Consider the following 16,634-nt stretch of genomic DNA (forward strand, 5'->3'; position numbering starts at 1 on the left):
GCCGGAAGTAGTTCAGAGCAGCCGGAACTGGTTGTAAAGGTCCATGGTTTTGCGCCTGAATTGAGATAAGGTAACCTCAAATCACTAACTTGGACTTAGAATTTGTGCGTTTTTAAAGTCTTTCATTTATACTGTGTTGTGTGCGTTTAGGTTTTTTTTTATGTCAGCGTGACATATTTATGGAAATGTTTCTGTTCATATTAAGGCGAGTGTTACTAGTGGTGACGGGTTAGCATTAGCGTAGCGGGCTTTTGCTAACGGTAGCTAGGTTTGACTTAAACTGGGTAGATTTACGCGGTGAGGCTGGCCGTCTCGCGGCGTTACACCGCTAGCGTCATTAGCACATAGATTAATATTTTGTCACCAGTTTTGCGTTTATACACGGATGCGAGTGTTCACAAGCGTAAAGACTGTGAGAAGCGTGTTTATAAATTGCGACACACCACTGCTCCTCTATCTCGAAGTGGAACAGAACAATTTAGTGTTTTGGGGACTGAAACTACTGGTAAAATGTCTACATTTGATGCCACTTATGCAGCTGTGGTTTGTTGTGCTTTAAAACGAACCTTTTTGAATGTTCGCAGTCGTTTTTTAATTTGGATAAGACTGCAATATTGCGGTTGTGAGTATCCGCCAGTACTTAATCCAGTTTGTACCCGAGTCAAATCTTTTTTCAACTTCTGTTGCCATATTATGTTATAATCCGACCTGATAATGATCCATGATGAAAGCCTTCTGTGACCCTGCACCACATTTGGACTACTACTTTTTGTTTGTTTTTGCTTGTAGTGTTGTGTATTTACATAACCTGCTTTTGGCCATATTTCTGCATGTTTTTGAGATTCATTTTTTAGGTAATCCTTTAGCTAGAGCTGATGCACATGACTCAAATGTGTGCTGGTTTTTGAAGGTCTCTGTCCCTAAATGCTGGACATCTAAACTCCATCCTCTGATCTGTCCTGTGCTGATATTTCGTCTGCTGTCGGCTTCATAACTGGACAAGATGGAGCAGAACAACAGCTTGCCTCCGTTCCAACAAAGCATTGCGTCGCCTCAGGTGATCAGCATACTGATACTGTTACTACTTTTTTTTTTCTTTTTTTTCTTCTTGTATTTCCATTTCCTAAATATGTCCTTACTTCTATTACATTTTAAATCTAAGTTTGGTATAGATGAAAGAAATGGCTTTTTTTTTGCCAAGTAATTGTGGTTAAAGCTAAACAAATTTAATTAATTTCTCAGGTGTAATCCTTTTTGTACTTTTTGTTTGTAGGGCGCTATGACGCCTGGTTTGCCCATCTTTAGTCCAATGATGCCATATGGTACAGGGCTTACACCACAGCCAGTACAGACCACCAACAGCCTATCACTCTTAGAGGAGCAACAGAGGCAACAGCAGCAGCAGCAGCAGCAGGTGGCATCTCAACAGCAGGGTGGGATAGTGGGAACATCAGGCCAAACTCCTCAGCTTTATCACTCACAAGCAGTTTCCACCACCACAGCACTGCCAGGAAACACCCCTCTCTACACAACCCCTCTAACACCCATGACCCCCATCACTCCCGCCACACCTGCCTCAGAAAGCTCTGGCATCGTCCCTCAACTACAGTGAGTTCTGCCTTTTGAGTTGTTGTTATACTGAGCATTTTTTTTTTCTCGATACACAGCATATTTGTGTTTATCTATTCCTTTATTTGTAAATATTCATTACATGTATATTTTATTTATTCTACAGAAATATTGTCTCAACTGTGAACTTAGGATGTAAACTTGATCTGAAGACAATAGCCCTGCGAGCCAGGAATGCTGAGTATAATCCTAAGGTAATACTTTCCTACATATAAGTACTTTTTCCACACTCCTCTGTTTTCTGAGAGAAAAGAGCCCATTTGTTGCACTGTCCTACAAACTGACCATTAAAGTAATGATCCAGCACTTTTTCTGTAACACATACTTGTTTACCATGGACAAGAATTTTGATACACATACAAAATCTAAGTTTAAGGTCAGTCAAGCATTTTTTAGTGGGAATTACCATTCTTTATTTAAATTAAATGATTTCACAGGATATTAAATGAAGGCTTACTTTGTCTAAAATATGCTTATGTTTGACCTCACATAAAATGAGTCATTCTTACTTTCAGCGTTTTGCGGCCGTCATCATGCGAATACGAGAGCCCAGAACAACTGCTCTGATTTTCAGTTCAGGCAAGATGGTTTGCACGGGAGCTAAGAGGTAACAATGAAATCTCTTCTTGACTTTTTAACCTCTGAAGCAGGAATTGAGTTATTAGTATCAAACGTTATATAAGTAATCATATGATGGAAAGCCCAGCTTTTATTTAAACCGGTGGCAAAATTCATACAGCATAACTACTCTATGGAGGGGAAAAAAAAAAAGTTTGTGGACACCTGAGCTTCACACCTACCGTATATGTGGTTCGTCCCCAATCTGCTGCCACAAAATTGGAAGAACACAGTTTTTTAGAATAGTGGTCACCAACCCTGTTCCTGGAAATCTACCTTCCTGAAGACTGTAGTTCCAACCATAATTTTGCCCAGCTCATCATCTAATCATTGCCTTAAGAAGTTCTTGTTCAACTAAAACAGGTGTTAGATTTTGGTTGGAAGATAGATCTCAAAGGAGTGGGTTGGTGACCACTGGTCTAGAATGTCTTTGTATGCTTTAACATTAAGCTTTCTCTTCACTGAAACTAAAGGATCTAGCCCAAACATGTTCCAGCATGAGAATGCCCCTGTGTACAATCGCCATGACCACATGGTTTGGAACTTGATTGCCAAATGAACACATCTGAAATTTATTGGAACACTGACTGCACATTTAATCTTCTAGCCCAACATCAGTTGTATACCTCAACAATACAATTCTGGCTGAAGGAGCACAAATCTTCACAGCCATGTCCCAAAATATAGTGGAAAGCCTTCCCTGAAGAGTGGTAGTTGTTACAGCAATGCAGGATTAAATTTGGAATAGGATGTTCAGCACGCACATGTGGGGGTGTAGTCGGATGTCCACATACCTTTTGGCCATATAGTGTATGGTCATGTAACCCAAACAGCTGAGTCTTTCTGGTAAAATAAAAGCATGTTGTCCTAATGCAGAGACACTTTTACATAAGTGGCTCCTTGGGCTCCATGGCCACCGAGGGACCCTGAACAAATCTGCCAGTAAGGCTTAAAACATGGCTCTAGTGAAGGGATGTTCAAGGGGTTCCCTGCCACCATTTCAACCACACCTTTGCTCAGATCTTGGTCTAGAGCCAGCTTTGTCCTAGTAAACCTCCTACACTTTTCATTGCATGTAAGCAAATATACTTTACCATCAAACCTGGATGTAGACGACCGTCACAAAAGCTACAGTAGTTGATTTGTGTATTGTGTGCCTCCCCAGTGAGGAGCAGTCTCGTCTGGCTGCCAGGAAGTACGCAAGAGTAGTGCAGAAACTCGGTTTCCCTGCCAAATTTCTAGACTTCAAGATTCAGAACATGGTTGGAAGTTGTGATGTCAAGTTCCCAATCCGACTGGAGGGCCTGGTTCTCACCCATCAGCAGTTCAGCAGGTCTGCTCTTGTTATGAAAACTATTGTGTACTTCATTTAGTGTACTTGATCTCTCTGGTTAGACCTTTTTTTTTTCTGTTTGTAACTGACACCTTGCAAAATGTTTCTTTTTCAGTTATGAGCCAGAGTTATTCCCTGGTTTAATCTACAGAATGATTAAGCCCAGAATTGTGCTTTTAATATTTGTTTCAGGGAAAGTTGTACTCACAGGTAAATTCTTTATATATGTACTGTATATCAATAAAATGTAAATACACAAACTAGTTTGGAATATCAAGATATTGCTATGCATAACTGTTCATGCAATGTTTGTTTTTTCCTTAGGTGCAAAGGTGAGGGGTGAAATCTATGAAGCATTTGAAAATATATATCCTATCTTAAAAGGATTCAGAAAGACAACATAATCCTGTTGACTTGCACCTTTTTCTTATTGTACTTGTTTGAGGGGACTTACTAGGAGTTTACTAGGACATCCGTTCTCTTAAGTTTTGTTTAATTATATGTAAATACTAATGTGTTTTATTCACGGCTAGTGAATAGAAAACTTTTTATTATTGTTTTAAATTTTTTTTTTTATTATTCAGTCCACAATCTTACCAGAATCTTTTAATGGTTTTTACTGTATGTGTGTGTGTGTATATATATATATATATATATATATATATATATATATATATATATATATATATATATATATATATATATATATATATATATATATATATATATATATATAAAATTTCCCCACATTCCTATGAGTAGGCATGTTCTTTTTAGGATAATTTCTGGGAAGTGCTGGACTGACAAGATACAAGAAAAGTGTTGGAAATATTTATCAGGATGTAAAGTGTTAAACATTACAGCATTAACAGTGTGCCTGGATCACTTAAAGTTCATTTGCCCCCAGTGGAAGGTATGTGTGGAAAGTTGTACAGGTTGGTTGAAAATCAGTGAAGTTTCTGTGTTTGCCGGCCTGGATTATTTTGTTAAGGCAGCTGTGCAGTATGCTAAGAACTGCTTTTGTAACTTAATTTCATTGTAATTTGTGAAAATGTTACAAGTCTTCCACTTAACCCTTATAATGAATATAATGCTGTTTGCATCCATGTTAGTGTTGGCTCTTCAAATACATGGTGCATATTGATATCCAGTAGTTTTGCTGTATTGTTAGCCAAGTGCACTTTCCTTCTGCACAGATCACTGTAGACCTTTTGTCTTTTAATGAAGGTTTTGGACTGGCAGACAACCTGACCTGTGATTTGGTGTAGCTAGATATATTCATTATATGGGTTATATAATCAGCTTCTTGTCAAGCACTGTTAATGTTTTTTTGTTTCTTTTTTTGCATCAGTTATTGATTTTCTCTGCAGCAAACAAATAAATATTTCCTATCCATTTACTGTGGGTTTGTTTTTGTTTTTGTATACTGTCCTTTCAACTGGCTCATCCCACATTAAACCAAACATCTCTGCTCAGTAACTCCAGTTTCCTCCCCCAGTCCAAAGACATGCATGATGGGCTGATTGACAAGTCCAAAGTGTCTGTAGTGTATGTGAGTGTGCCCTGTGATGGATTGGCACCCTGTCCAGCGTGTAACCTGCCTTGTGCCCGATGCTCCCTGGGATAGGCTCCAGGTTTCCCTGTGACCCTGTAGAGGATAACTGGTATAGAAGACAGATGGATCTCTGCTCAGTACTTTAACCAACCTGTTTATTAATTTAGTGAGACACTTCAGCACCCCTTCCTTGAGATGCTTAATTCTATGGTAGTGTAAAGATTTATTTATTTATTCATTCATTTATTTATTTATTTTTAACTTTCCAGCACATTGAAAACTGGCAAGTAACACTGCCATAACCATTATATACTATTATGTAGAAGTTAAACTGTCTGATCCGCTGAGAAGTCTTGTTTCCAGATGAATTCGGCTGAATAGTTGTTGCCTTGGTCACAGCTGGCAGCACATGTATATATGGCCAGTGTCCCCCAGTCTATGCTGGCATCTGTCCTGTCCACCTTTAGGTGGTTAAGCAACTGAGGCATGATCTAAAATGAATACATATTCCACCTTAGTTCATTATGTATAATAAAATTGCATGCTTGCTTATGGAGCTGTATCATGCAATATAAAGCAAAACTAATATTGTCAATTACCTGAAATTCAAAGACTCTGTTGGTGCCACATAGGCATTTTGGAATGGCTTCTTTACTGGGCACATGTTCAGATGACACCCAAAGTGGAGATCCTTGTCTGCGATAACGTAAGACCTTTTTTTTTTTTAAAAAAAAAGCAAACAAAAAAAATGACAAACTCAGCTAGGGTTTTTTTTAAGCACGTGTTTGTCAGTTCTTGCTTTCTGAACTTCTGTGCCCCAGGGTATGCTGAAATGTGTCCTGCTGAGCTATGATCTGTATTCCATACATAGACTATATTCTTAATTACCACTGACCTGATGTGGCTCTGCAGCTATGCACTCCTTAAATTTCTGAAACATTTTACTGTCCTGTGATTCATGGAGGGCCATGGACTCTAACTCGCTCTCCTCCAAATCTGTGGAAGAGATCATCACTGCAACCAAATCTCAATTGTCCAGATTTAAAAATGTTTTTTTTAATTACCTGAAGACACAATATTTGCTTGTTCCAATGAATCTGAAGATGGCTTGTCATCCTTTGCTGGGAGTTCTTCAGGTTCTGTTACCAACTCCCACTCAGGAAACAGAAACATATTTACAGCATCAGAAACAGAGGATGCTGTTGGTCAAAATGTAAAAAAAAAAAAAAAACCCACAAGGTTAATTGTAATGGTTGTCTTTGTATGGAGTGGATACAAGATTTCAATTCATGGAGTGTGATCATCTTTCAACACTCACATTCATTATTGCATTCTTTCTTGTGCTGTTTTTTCCAGTCTATGGCCTGATGCTCTTTGCTGCAGTATGTGACTGTGTGGCAGCGGGAACATGCTTTGTGTCCGGCACAGCCACATAGCCTGCACAGTTTCACTCCTGATCCTAGTACACGCTTGTCATCTGCACTGGTGGCTGGCTCTTCATCAGGGGGAGGGTCATATGGGTAGAAGTCATTTTTCCTTGGTAACTGGCTTCTATACACTGAAGAAAAAGACAATCATCATTTTATGACAACCTACATAAGATCAGAATATGTCAATGACTCAACTGAATTAATACACACTTTTAAAAAGTGTACCCATGATTCTCAAAGTGGGGTCCAGGAAGCATAGCCAGGGGTCTGCGATTTTTACATTTTATTACAGTGCTGGAAATCCTTCATTATCAAACTTATTTGATATATTTGACATTGAGCTATAGTTGGTTCTCATAACCCTATCTGAATAGTCACTTGAATTGTATGGGCTTAATTAATTCATACCTAAACTGAAATATAAGTATGTGTACAGTGTCAACTTAAATCTAATGACAGTTTTTAATAAAAACTGTGGGGGGGGGGATGTTATCCAGCTATCCATTATTACTATACATATTTAAGAAATCAGTCTGTACAGGATTTTCAAGTTTTTTTGTGATTTCTGTGGACAAAAATGCTTTATTTTTGCTGTGGCTTTTTTAAAATTTTATTTGTTTTTTTGTGCATTTTTGTGAAAAACTACGTGAATTGGTGAAATTGCAATTGCATGAAATTGTTTTGCACTGTCTTTCGCAGTGATGTTTGTTGGTGAATGGTAAATTAGCTGTACTCATGTTCGACGCACATGAATTGAAGAGGGCTTTGGCTAAATGTGAGTTGTAATGACATCACATGACTCACCTTGGCCAAAATCTGAAGAAGAAAAAAAACAACTACAGCAATTTTGAAAAATTGCAAGCTCCTCTGAATACTGCAGAGTTTGCTTGATTTTGCGTTCATTTCTGCGATCACAAAATCCTGGACAAAAAAAGGGACTGAACAATGAGTCTAATATTTGAATAGTTGTGTTAGGTGTGCAGATTTGATAACCCCATCTTTACAACGATGCCACATGAATGCAGTGCAAAGTTGTGGAGTTTAGATGGTAAATATTTAATCAAACAATTTCGGCAAGAGAACGACCAACAGTAAAAAAAAAAATAAAATAAAATCACTCACTTGAAAATGGTAATGGTCCATTTATATCAAAATTACTGTTTTGTTAAAGAACCATCTCTGCTGAAACCCCTACAAATACTATTACAAACAATCAGCTAACCATTTAAACCATTACTGCTCCTTAATGGTATCCACTAGACATAACATGCCACCACTAGAAGGCAACAAATTACCTGTTGAGACCCATAGGTACCATTACAATTTCCATTAACACCAATAAAATCCCACTATAACCATTATAGTTTCCATTAAAACAATACAATCCCAGTATAACCATTACAAATTCTATGTGGGTTTCTTTTTTTCAGCAGGCATCTACATGGTGGTTGGTTCTTCTGTGGTTTTGTTTCTAACAATATTTGCTGTCACCATTTTTTTTAAAGCTGTACCGTGTTCCAGTCTGTCAAAGTAACATTACCTTTACAACACCGGTTGTCGTTTGCAGTGTAGCACGCAGGTGTCTTGCAGCAGAATACATACAGTGTCCTGTGAAAACTCCGCTCTTGTCCGACAATAGGAGCATAAACCTGTAAAAGAAATACTGTCGGAAGCTGGCATTTCTCACACACGAGCTCGGCGACGCTTGGTAAATTCAGCTGGCTCAGCCAGGCGGGCCTCCCGCCGACTTTACTGGGAAACTGAGCGCTAGCGAGCTGCCAAGGCTCTGCCTCCTCTAAAAAGCCCAACACAACCCCAGTTTCTCTTTCTGAGTCAATACAGCTTCCAGACATCTGTGCCAAATTCAATCTACAGCATCAGATAACTATTCAGCACGATGTGCTCTCTTGTGCGTGTCCGTAATAAAGTTCGGGTGAAACAGAAGACGTGGTGAAAAGTGGCCGCGCTGTTGCGGTCCCAAACAGATTTTGATTCAAAATGCGAGCTGTAAAGGTACATTCAGTTCTTATCGTAAATTTTATTATAACGACGGAGATACTGGTTTAGGGATTAGATACCCTATTGTGTGCGTGATAAACCAGTCTAACAGATTTTAGTGCAAAGAAAAGAAAAATAACGAAAGTACACAGGAAAACACATGCAAAGCGCGAAATGATGAGTATTGTCTTCTGACAAGCACTATAAGTAACTCAGATTACTAAAAACTCAAATTCGGCATATTTGCATGATTTTTTTATTCCAACCCCAGACATCTACATTGCAATATTCAGTAATCATAATATCTGGTCTATATTTCAATAAACCAGTGGGTGACATATTCGTACTAGTTAAATACCATTGACTTACATTGACTCTAATTCTTGCTTATCTACATTTATTGTTTTTGCAGGTAGAACTTGCAATTCCATATGACAAATTCACTATAATACAAAATTATTTTTTGTTAAGCTAGTTAAAAAACAAGACAGAATGAGGTAATACTTGGGGAGGAGCTAACACATGTAACCCCGCCTACGACAATTTTGATTGGCTGTTGGATTTGCGTCTGCTCCACCAGTAAAAAAAAAATTATGTGACTATATGAAATGTGCAGGAAACACTACCACGCTTCGAATGGATAGTCAGTGATGATCATAAAGTCAGCAAACGCTTTATTTGTAGTTGATTAAAAACAAATACGGTGATGTTAATGTTTAATTTATGTATTTCCACTATGTTTTGACAGTGTTTTATAATGAGAAACCCAATCACTTAAATAAAAACTTTGAAGACAAAACACAAATAAACCATGAATATCCTCTAGATGGCATGATTGAGCGTATCTTTCTGTACAATATCAAGCTCGTATATTCTAATGGGATAGTGACATCAGAAAAAAAGTGGTTTTTATGCCATTAAGTCTATGTTATATACCTATTACTGAATTAATATAACTATAGTACATATAATTAGAATCAGCGTTGTTACCATTTACACTACGGTTTATGCTTAACGAACTCAGCACAATTCACTCTACAAAATCCTACACGCAAGGAGAATAGAAATGATTCTGTATCCACTGAAAGCCACATAGTAAAGTGCATGTGAAGTGTACGTCATCTTAAGCATATTCTCTTATGCTATGTGTGTGTGTGTGTGTGTGTGTGTGTGTGTGTGTGTGTGTGTGTACGCGCGCTCGATGATGTCATCCTACTGGAGTACAGCGATGAGGCTGAATCACATGGTCGAGGAGAGGAGGAGTGGACCCCCGCCATCCTCGTTCCAAAACTAAATCCAAGTTTGCATCTGTGCCGTACACACTTTGCTCGCTTTTAGGCGTGCCTAAAATTAACTGCACTTTATTTAACTGGAATATATATATATATAGATATATTTGCATATGGATATTACTTTCGCGTTCACGACAGAGATATCTCATCACAGACTGCGGGTAAGCATGAACGCATATGGACCGGAGAAATCAGGGTTAGCCTAACAGTGTCGGGCTGTCTGTGTGCAGCGATGCCTCCGCAGGGTGTTGGGGAGTATAAACCCGTGTCAGGCTCTTTAGTGCCACCGGTACCACCGCGCAGATTCAGGGGTAAAGATGTGGCGAAAAGGAGCCGCTGGGGCTCGGCGCCGGAGCGCAGGGTGAAGTGTGTGCTGGTTGGAGACGGAGCTGTTGGTAAAACAAGTCTGATCATCAGTTACACCACCAACGGCTACCCCACGGAGTATGTTCCAACAGCTTTTGATAACTTTTCAGGTAACTAATAAGAGCATTAAATAAACACTGATATTTATTAAGTGTTCTGCAACACTTACTGACTTGCCTCTCACTGAGATAGACTACAGTACATTCAATCATTTGAAGCGTTTTATCAACTTGTGCTTGGGAAAGATCTTGAATAGGTTCTGTAAATAAACAAATATAAATCAGTCGATCAAAACTGAGCAGATTCAATAAGAATATTTTCTAACTAATTTATCAACAACCCCAGGGAGCAAAGGTACTTGGTGTTGTCACTGTTATATATTTTCACATGGAAGTCCAAACTCATTAATTCCACCTTGCAAAGATCTTCTAAAGAAAGATCTTTAATATGATCTGACAAGTAAATAGCCAATCAGTCAGTCGATCAATAAATCAGCTAGTTTATTATGTAGCACCCTAATATGAAAAAAGGTACAAAAAAGTACCTGTACATGTCACTGTTATATATCTATCTTTCACACTGAAACGTGAATGTTTTTTTACCTTTATGTCTAGTATGCTATATGTCCAAAAATATGTAGACCCCTGACCATCACATCCATATGTGGGTCTTTCCAAAACTGTTGCCACAAAGTTGGACGCATACAATGGTATGGAAAGTTTTTATATGCTGTAGCATTAAGATTTCCCTTCATCAGCGCCAAGGAGACCAGTACAAACCTGTTCCAGCATGACAGTGCCCCTGTGTGCAAAGCGAGGTCCATAAAGACATGGTTTTCCATGGTAGGTGTGGAAGAAATCGAGTGACCTGTACAGAGCCCCAACCTCAACCCAGGATTTCTTTCTCGGCATCAGTGCCTGACATCTCTAACGCTCTTGTGGCTGAATGGGCAAATCCCAACAGTCACTTTCCAAAATTTAGTTTAAAGCCCTTCCAAAAAGGTGCAGAGGACCAACTCCATATTAATGCCAACTGTTTTGGATCTGGATGTTCAACAAGCATGTATGGGTGTAATGATCAGGTGTCCACATATTTTTGGCCATATAGTGTACATAATTGTTGTAACTTTGAGCATATGTTGACATTACATGTACCTTGTAAAAAAATAAAAATAAAAAATAAATTTAAAAAAACACTTTTCTCGGACACTGAAAGGAATTATAAGATTAGGTCAATTAGATGGGCACAGTACGTGTGTGTATTGAAAACTCCATAATGGGTTTTCAGTCCATTGCTATTACCATACCAGTGTAGGTGAGAGAGGAAGGAAGTCCTACCAGACACATGTTGATCTCTGATTTGGTTGTGTTTTTCTCTGCAGCGGTCGTTGCTGTTGATGGGAAGCCTGTGAAACTCCAGATGTGTGACACTGCAGGCCAGGTCAGTGCAGCATTCCTCTGATCACATCACCTCACACATGCACTTTAAGGACAGGCAGCTTCTGTCTCTGTACCCTCTGGATCCTGTCATGGTGTAAACCTATGATACATTGTTTATGCAAGAGTGCTGACTTTAGCTCTAATTTTGTTTCTGTACACTTCTAAAGTAGTTGTTTTATTCTGTGAATATGTAGAGGAAGTGAAAAAGTGTTAGAACATCAGTCATGTTTTTAATTGGTCATGACTGAGTGTGAGTAGAATAAAGCCAAGTGAGTAACGTGTAATGAATTGCTCAGATTTTTTTGCTGATTCATGATACAGAGTTTTTGTAAAGTTCACCAGTGTTGATTTACTGCTTCCTCCTGAGGGAATAAAATAAATAATGTTATATCAGTCAAATACTGTATATAGCAGTGTATGAGGGAAGAACCAGCTCTAGGGGACTGCAAATAGGAAGCTCTGTAATTGTGATAAATTATTCGTGATCCGGGAAAAAGGAGGCCTACTTTCGGTTGAGGCACAGCTGGGGCTAGTCAGTGGAAACGTGAGACCAGTGTGTTTTTAAGGAGCCAAGCCGGCTGGGGAAAGAGTGAGCAGGGACGTATGCCAAGAGAACATGGAGCAGCATTGCTGTCTTGATAGAGAAATTTGATTGAACATTGTTATTTATAAACATCTAATATAATGTCATTTATCTAAAGACGTCTGAGTTTTAGCAGACTCATTTAGACACAGTACACTGTCTTGTGTTTTTATTTGTCAAGTAAACAGGTAAATACAATATTATATTGCCATCTGCAAACCAGCTAAGGAAATGTCAGTTTTATTAGTCACTGCAGCCACAGTAATTAACTTTATAACTAACTTTTAAAAAAGTGCTTAACTGGTATGAATGATGAAGGTTTTTCCCTTGTGGTGAGAAGTTCCCCGTTAACTGAGTTTAAAGGAAATGGCTTTTGGCATATGAACTAGTTCCTATCCAAAAGTTTATGAGGAAAAGTGAAAGTGTTGGAAAACTGTGTTAATAAACGACAGTATTTTGTTAGACTTTATCTTCAGTGCTGGTTGACATCACAGGTCTGTATAAATAAAGTCAAGATAGGTATTTGCTACTTTTCATCTTGCCACTTGAAAAAAAAATTAGACACATTACAGCAGATAAGTATGTTGATTAATGTTAATGGAAAATATGTTTAAAGGTTAATCATGCTTACGGCATTTACGGTATTTCTTTCTGTTTTTTTTTAAAAAAAAATTTTTAAAAAAAGCTTACCAAGCTTTGTTTGTTTTATGCCTTCCCAAAAAGGCTATTTCACGTGGGGAATTCACAGATTCTCAGAGACTCACTCGTTGAATGAATAATTGGAATTAAATTGAAAACAACTAAAAAATTCATTACCATTGTGTAGTTATTCATTACCATAAATATGTACTAGACTGGAGTGTGAAGTAAGATGAGATAAAAATTCCAGTTTGTTGGTTTGTTTAGGAGTATATGGAGATATGGAGTAAACCAGATGTCTTGGTCCCAGCAGTATCAAACTTATAAACTGTGAGAATAAGGTGTAAATTCAGAGCACCAAAATACAAGTGTCAGTATTTTATGGATTCCCAAGGAGTTTGTTCAGTGGTGTAGATTTTATTCAGCAGTATCTGATGAAACAAACGCTCTAAAAAGAAGTAATTTCCCACCTCTGTTATTATTCAAGGCTGTCAACTGGTAGATTTGATGGCCTTAACAGATCTTTTCTATATTTTCCATTCAGGATGAGTTTGATAAACTGCGACCTCTGTGCTACACCAACGCTGACGTCTTCCTGTTGTGCTTCAGTGTTGTCACACCATCCTCGTTCCAGAATGTCAGGGAAAAGTGGGTGCCTGAGATCCGACGGCACTGTCCACGCACCCCCATCTTGCTAGTGGGCACCCAGGCTGACCTCCGGCAGGACGTCAACATTCTCATCCAGCTGGCCAAGTACAGAGAACGTCCAGTGGAGCCACAAGAGGCCTGTGTGTGTGCTGAGGAGGTGCGTGCTGTGTCTTATATGGAGTGCTCAGCACTTACACAGAAGAACCTGAAGGAGGTGTTCGATGCAGCGATACTAGCCAGCATTCAGAACATAGACAGCCAGCAGCAGAGGTTGATGAAACGCACACCCAATAAGATGAGGACACTCTCCAAATCGTGGTGGAGGAAATACTGCTGTTTGGCATAGAGGGATAAGAGGGATATTCAAAAACCTTCCCTTGGAGGTTTTAAGTATGGACTGTAAGACCAAACTGATGGCTTTAGGGTTGCTGGAATAATATATGAACAGAGATTAAAATTATATTAAAATTTGATGGGGCACAGTGCAGAAGAACAGGATAAGTGAAATGACAAGATTCTATAAACATTAACTACCCTCCTTTACTAATCCCTCCTTTACAGTGGAAAATGCAAAGTTGACTCTTGAAATGAGTCGCTCGTGTCTAGTTTCATGTTCCTGCTCCAGCCAGTCTGAAGAACAGAGAGCAAGAAGAAGCAAACTTGCAATATAGCATTGCAAAGGAGAGCCACATGCAATATAGCACTGAATACCTTTCTCTTAAAATCATCATTGCAGGTGCAGTTAATTTAACATTGGTGTTTTATTATGCAGCAGATCCTCTCTAACACTAACGAAATACAATGTTCCTGAAGTTTCTCTTTTTGAAATTCAGACTACTCAGTCTACACTGTGAAATAACAAAGACCATTTGGGTGGTCCCGGATAGAGGACAGTAATATTTATAGTCCACCAATATGTATGCGCTGTCCTTCTTTTACAACATAAATTTGTTTCTAAATCTTAATTAAGATACCTGGACGAACAGCTTTCCTCGAGCTGGAGTATTGTGATTTCCTGTTGGAAAGCTGCCAAGGCCTGTTTCAGTCAAGGGTTACTAAAGTGATAAGTCCCTATCTGTCAAAACCAAATAGATATTCTGGTGCTCTATCAGTAGTTTGACATCGGTTTGTTTTCAGCGATCTGTCAAATTGAAGGACAGCCCAGTTCAAAAAATAGCTGAACAAAAAAAAAAAGTTGTTTATTTTATGACTTAATCCAGAGCTTCCATTCAAAACATACCATGAGGTCATGGTCAGTAAGTGAGTATTAAACAGTCTAGTTAAAATTTGTGTAAGTACTGCATGTTCACTCATGTGAGAGGTGCTTGACATAGAAAAACAGTGTTTGCTTTCTTTGTCCCTAGACATTGGCTGTTTATCTGTCATGAAGTTAAGGTGTAGAATATGGGTTAGTGTTGAATGCAGGAGTTTCCCTTGAAATTACAGCTCAATATCACCTAGAGCTGTAAGTTTCAGAAAGCTTTGATAATGCTGATCAATTTTTTAAATCAGTATAGTTATATGCAGTGTGTTTTATTTGCAGTTTCTGTATTTTTATGTTCATTTCCATAAAAAATATCAGTTTTTTATAAATTCCATACAGCAATCCAGCAACCATGAAACTATGAAAGTGGTATATTAAAGTGTATAAGTAGCCTGAAATTATAAGATATATACGTAAAATGTGATAAAGTATGTAGAGAATTGTCCAAAATGGTTTCTTTATAGCTCAGGTAAAACTGTATCATACATATTTTGTTTAATTAGTGTAGAACAGGTGACCCTAGCAGGTAATATTACTTACCTGCTATTAAACTTTATATATCACAGAAAAACTTATGATTTATTTTATTTAAAAAAAAGTCATATTAATACCTAATAACATTGGCCATTACATTAATTAATAATAAAAGTGCCATTGTTTATTAGGAATCAGACTCCATGACTTGTAGGCATTAAAATGTCTGTGAAAAGAAATCAATATAATTTTGTGCCTTGTCTCCGTTTGAGACATCTCAATCTGAAGTCATGAAAGACACCACAGTTATTAAGCACTAGCATCATTTATTGCTCAACATTTCCCCAGTTGTGGTAAACTAGAGCTTTATCCTTGGGTAAATAATTGATCAGGTTCACCCATGTAGAATGAACTGGAAAAGTCACCTGCTGAAACAGGACATGAGCAAGTGAAAATGGAGTGGCACTGAATAGAGAGGTTAAAGTTTCACAAGATAAGCAGTGGTAGACACTGGAGTATCAATAAGCCTGCCCTTCCCAACATGCTTGTATCAGCAATGACCTGAAACTGATGTCTCTTTGAAGGTTGCCTTCATATACCAAAAAAACAAAGATAGCTCCTCATGTCTACCATCCATAAGAGTGTAAATGAATGTGGAGAGATGGAGTTATTGGCTTTCAGAATGTGAAAAACCGAATAGTGTAACTGTACATGTGAAAGAGAATGCTCATTGAACACACATACAACTGGAAATAAAGGTGCTGTTAAAATATTTTTGAACACAATAGTTGGTACATTTCAGTCAGCATGTTTCAAATGTAATTGATAAGTCACATAATGTATGAACTGTGTTTGACACTGGCATTTTGCTAATCTTTTAATTGAATCAAACTAAATGTTGATTGGTAAAAGAATAATGTCAGTTTGCATTTGCTGGGCCAATTTCTTTATTGTCAAATTGCTTACAACATTGTGAACTGTTTATTTTTATGGTAATGATCTTGTTGCAAGATGTTGTAAGATTTACAGTAGATGAAAATATTCTCAGGACCTGGTCATGACCCAGTGGGACATGAGATGAGAGAATTGTATATAGATTGCTATCCTTTGTAAAATAAAGATGCAAAATATCTACTAATGACTGAAGAATCCATTTTGTCTATGTTAATTATATATTAATTATACAGTTAATTATAGTTCACCTGATGTTTACTCCTTCCTGAATATTGATGGACAATTGTAGAAGTCAGTTGTGTCTTGGGGTCAGAAAGTCTCCAAAACTACAATCCAAAGTCACCTACATCACCACAAGTTGTTTGGAAGGGTTTTAATAAACAAGCCTCTACTCTCATCCAAAAACAAACTC

At 38.0% G+C, this 16,634-nt stretch overlaps 3 protein-coding genes across 5 annotated transcripts; 2 read left to right on the forward strand and 1 right to left on the reverse strand.

Annotated features, from left to right (window-relative positions):
* On the forward strand, window positions 1–4,979 carry tbp (TATA box binding protein). Its single transcript, XM_017464531.3, has 8 exons — window positions 1–70; window positions 911–1,057; window positions 1,274–1,608; window positions 1,736–1,823; window positions 2,145–2,236; window positions 3,413–3,580; window positions 3,696–3,790; window positions 3,905–4,979. Exons 2-8 carry the CDS (start codon window positions 1,004–1,006, stop codon window positions 3,982–3,984), a joined length of 912 nt encoding a protein of 303 aa, XP_017320020.1. The 5' UTR covers window positions 1–70; window positions 911–1,003; the 3' UTR covers window positions 3,985–4,979.
* A 369-nt stretch (window positions 4,980–5,348) lies between these two features.
* On the reverse strand, window positions 5,349–11,801 carry pdcd2 (programmed cell death 2). 3 transcript variants are annotated; one of them, XM_047152564.2, is made up of 7 exons: window positions 11,559–11,801; window positions 8,106–8,214; window positions 6,454–6,693; window positions 6,200–6,334; window positions 6,031–6,149; window positions 5,735–5,848; window positions 5,357–5,626 (listed from the first exon to the last, which is right to left on the reverse strand). In XM_047152564.2, the coding sequence occupies exons 1-7, from the start codon at window positions 11,565–11,567 to the stop codon at window positions 5,462–5,464; spliced, it is 891 nt and encodes a 296-aa protein (XP_047008520.1). In that variant the 5' UTR covers window positions 11,568–11,801; the 3' UTR covers window positions 5,357–5,461.
* rhoua (ras homolog family member Ua) lies at window positions 9,827–16,402 on the forward strand. The gene is made up of 3 exons (XM_017464532.3): window positions 9,827–10,331; window positions 11,603–11,661; window positions 13,427–16,402. Exons 1-3 carry the CDS (start codon window positions 10,088–10,090, stop codon window positions 13,874–13,876), a joined length of 753 nt encoding a protein of 250 aa, XP_017320021.1. The 5' UTR covers window positions 9,827–10,087; the 3' UTR covers window positions 13,877–16,402.
* The last annotated feature ends 232 nt before the right edge of the window (window positions 16,403–16,634 follow it).

This window comes from Ictalurus punctatus, chromosome 3, assembly GCF_001660625.3.
Source record: "Ictalurus punctatus breed USDA103 chromosome 3, Coco_2.0, whole genome shotgun sequence".
NCBI lineage: Eukaryota > Metazoa > Chordata > Actinopteri > Siluriformes > Ictaluridae > Ictalurus > Ictalurus punctatus.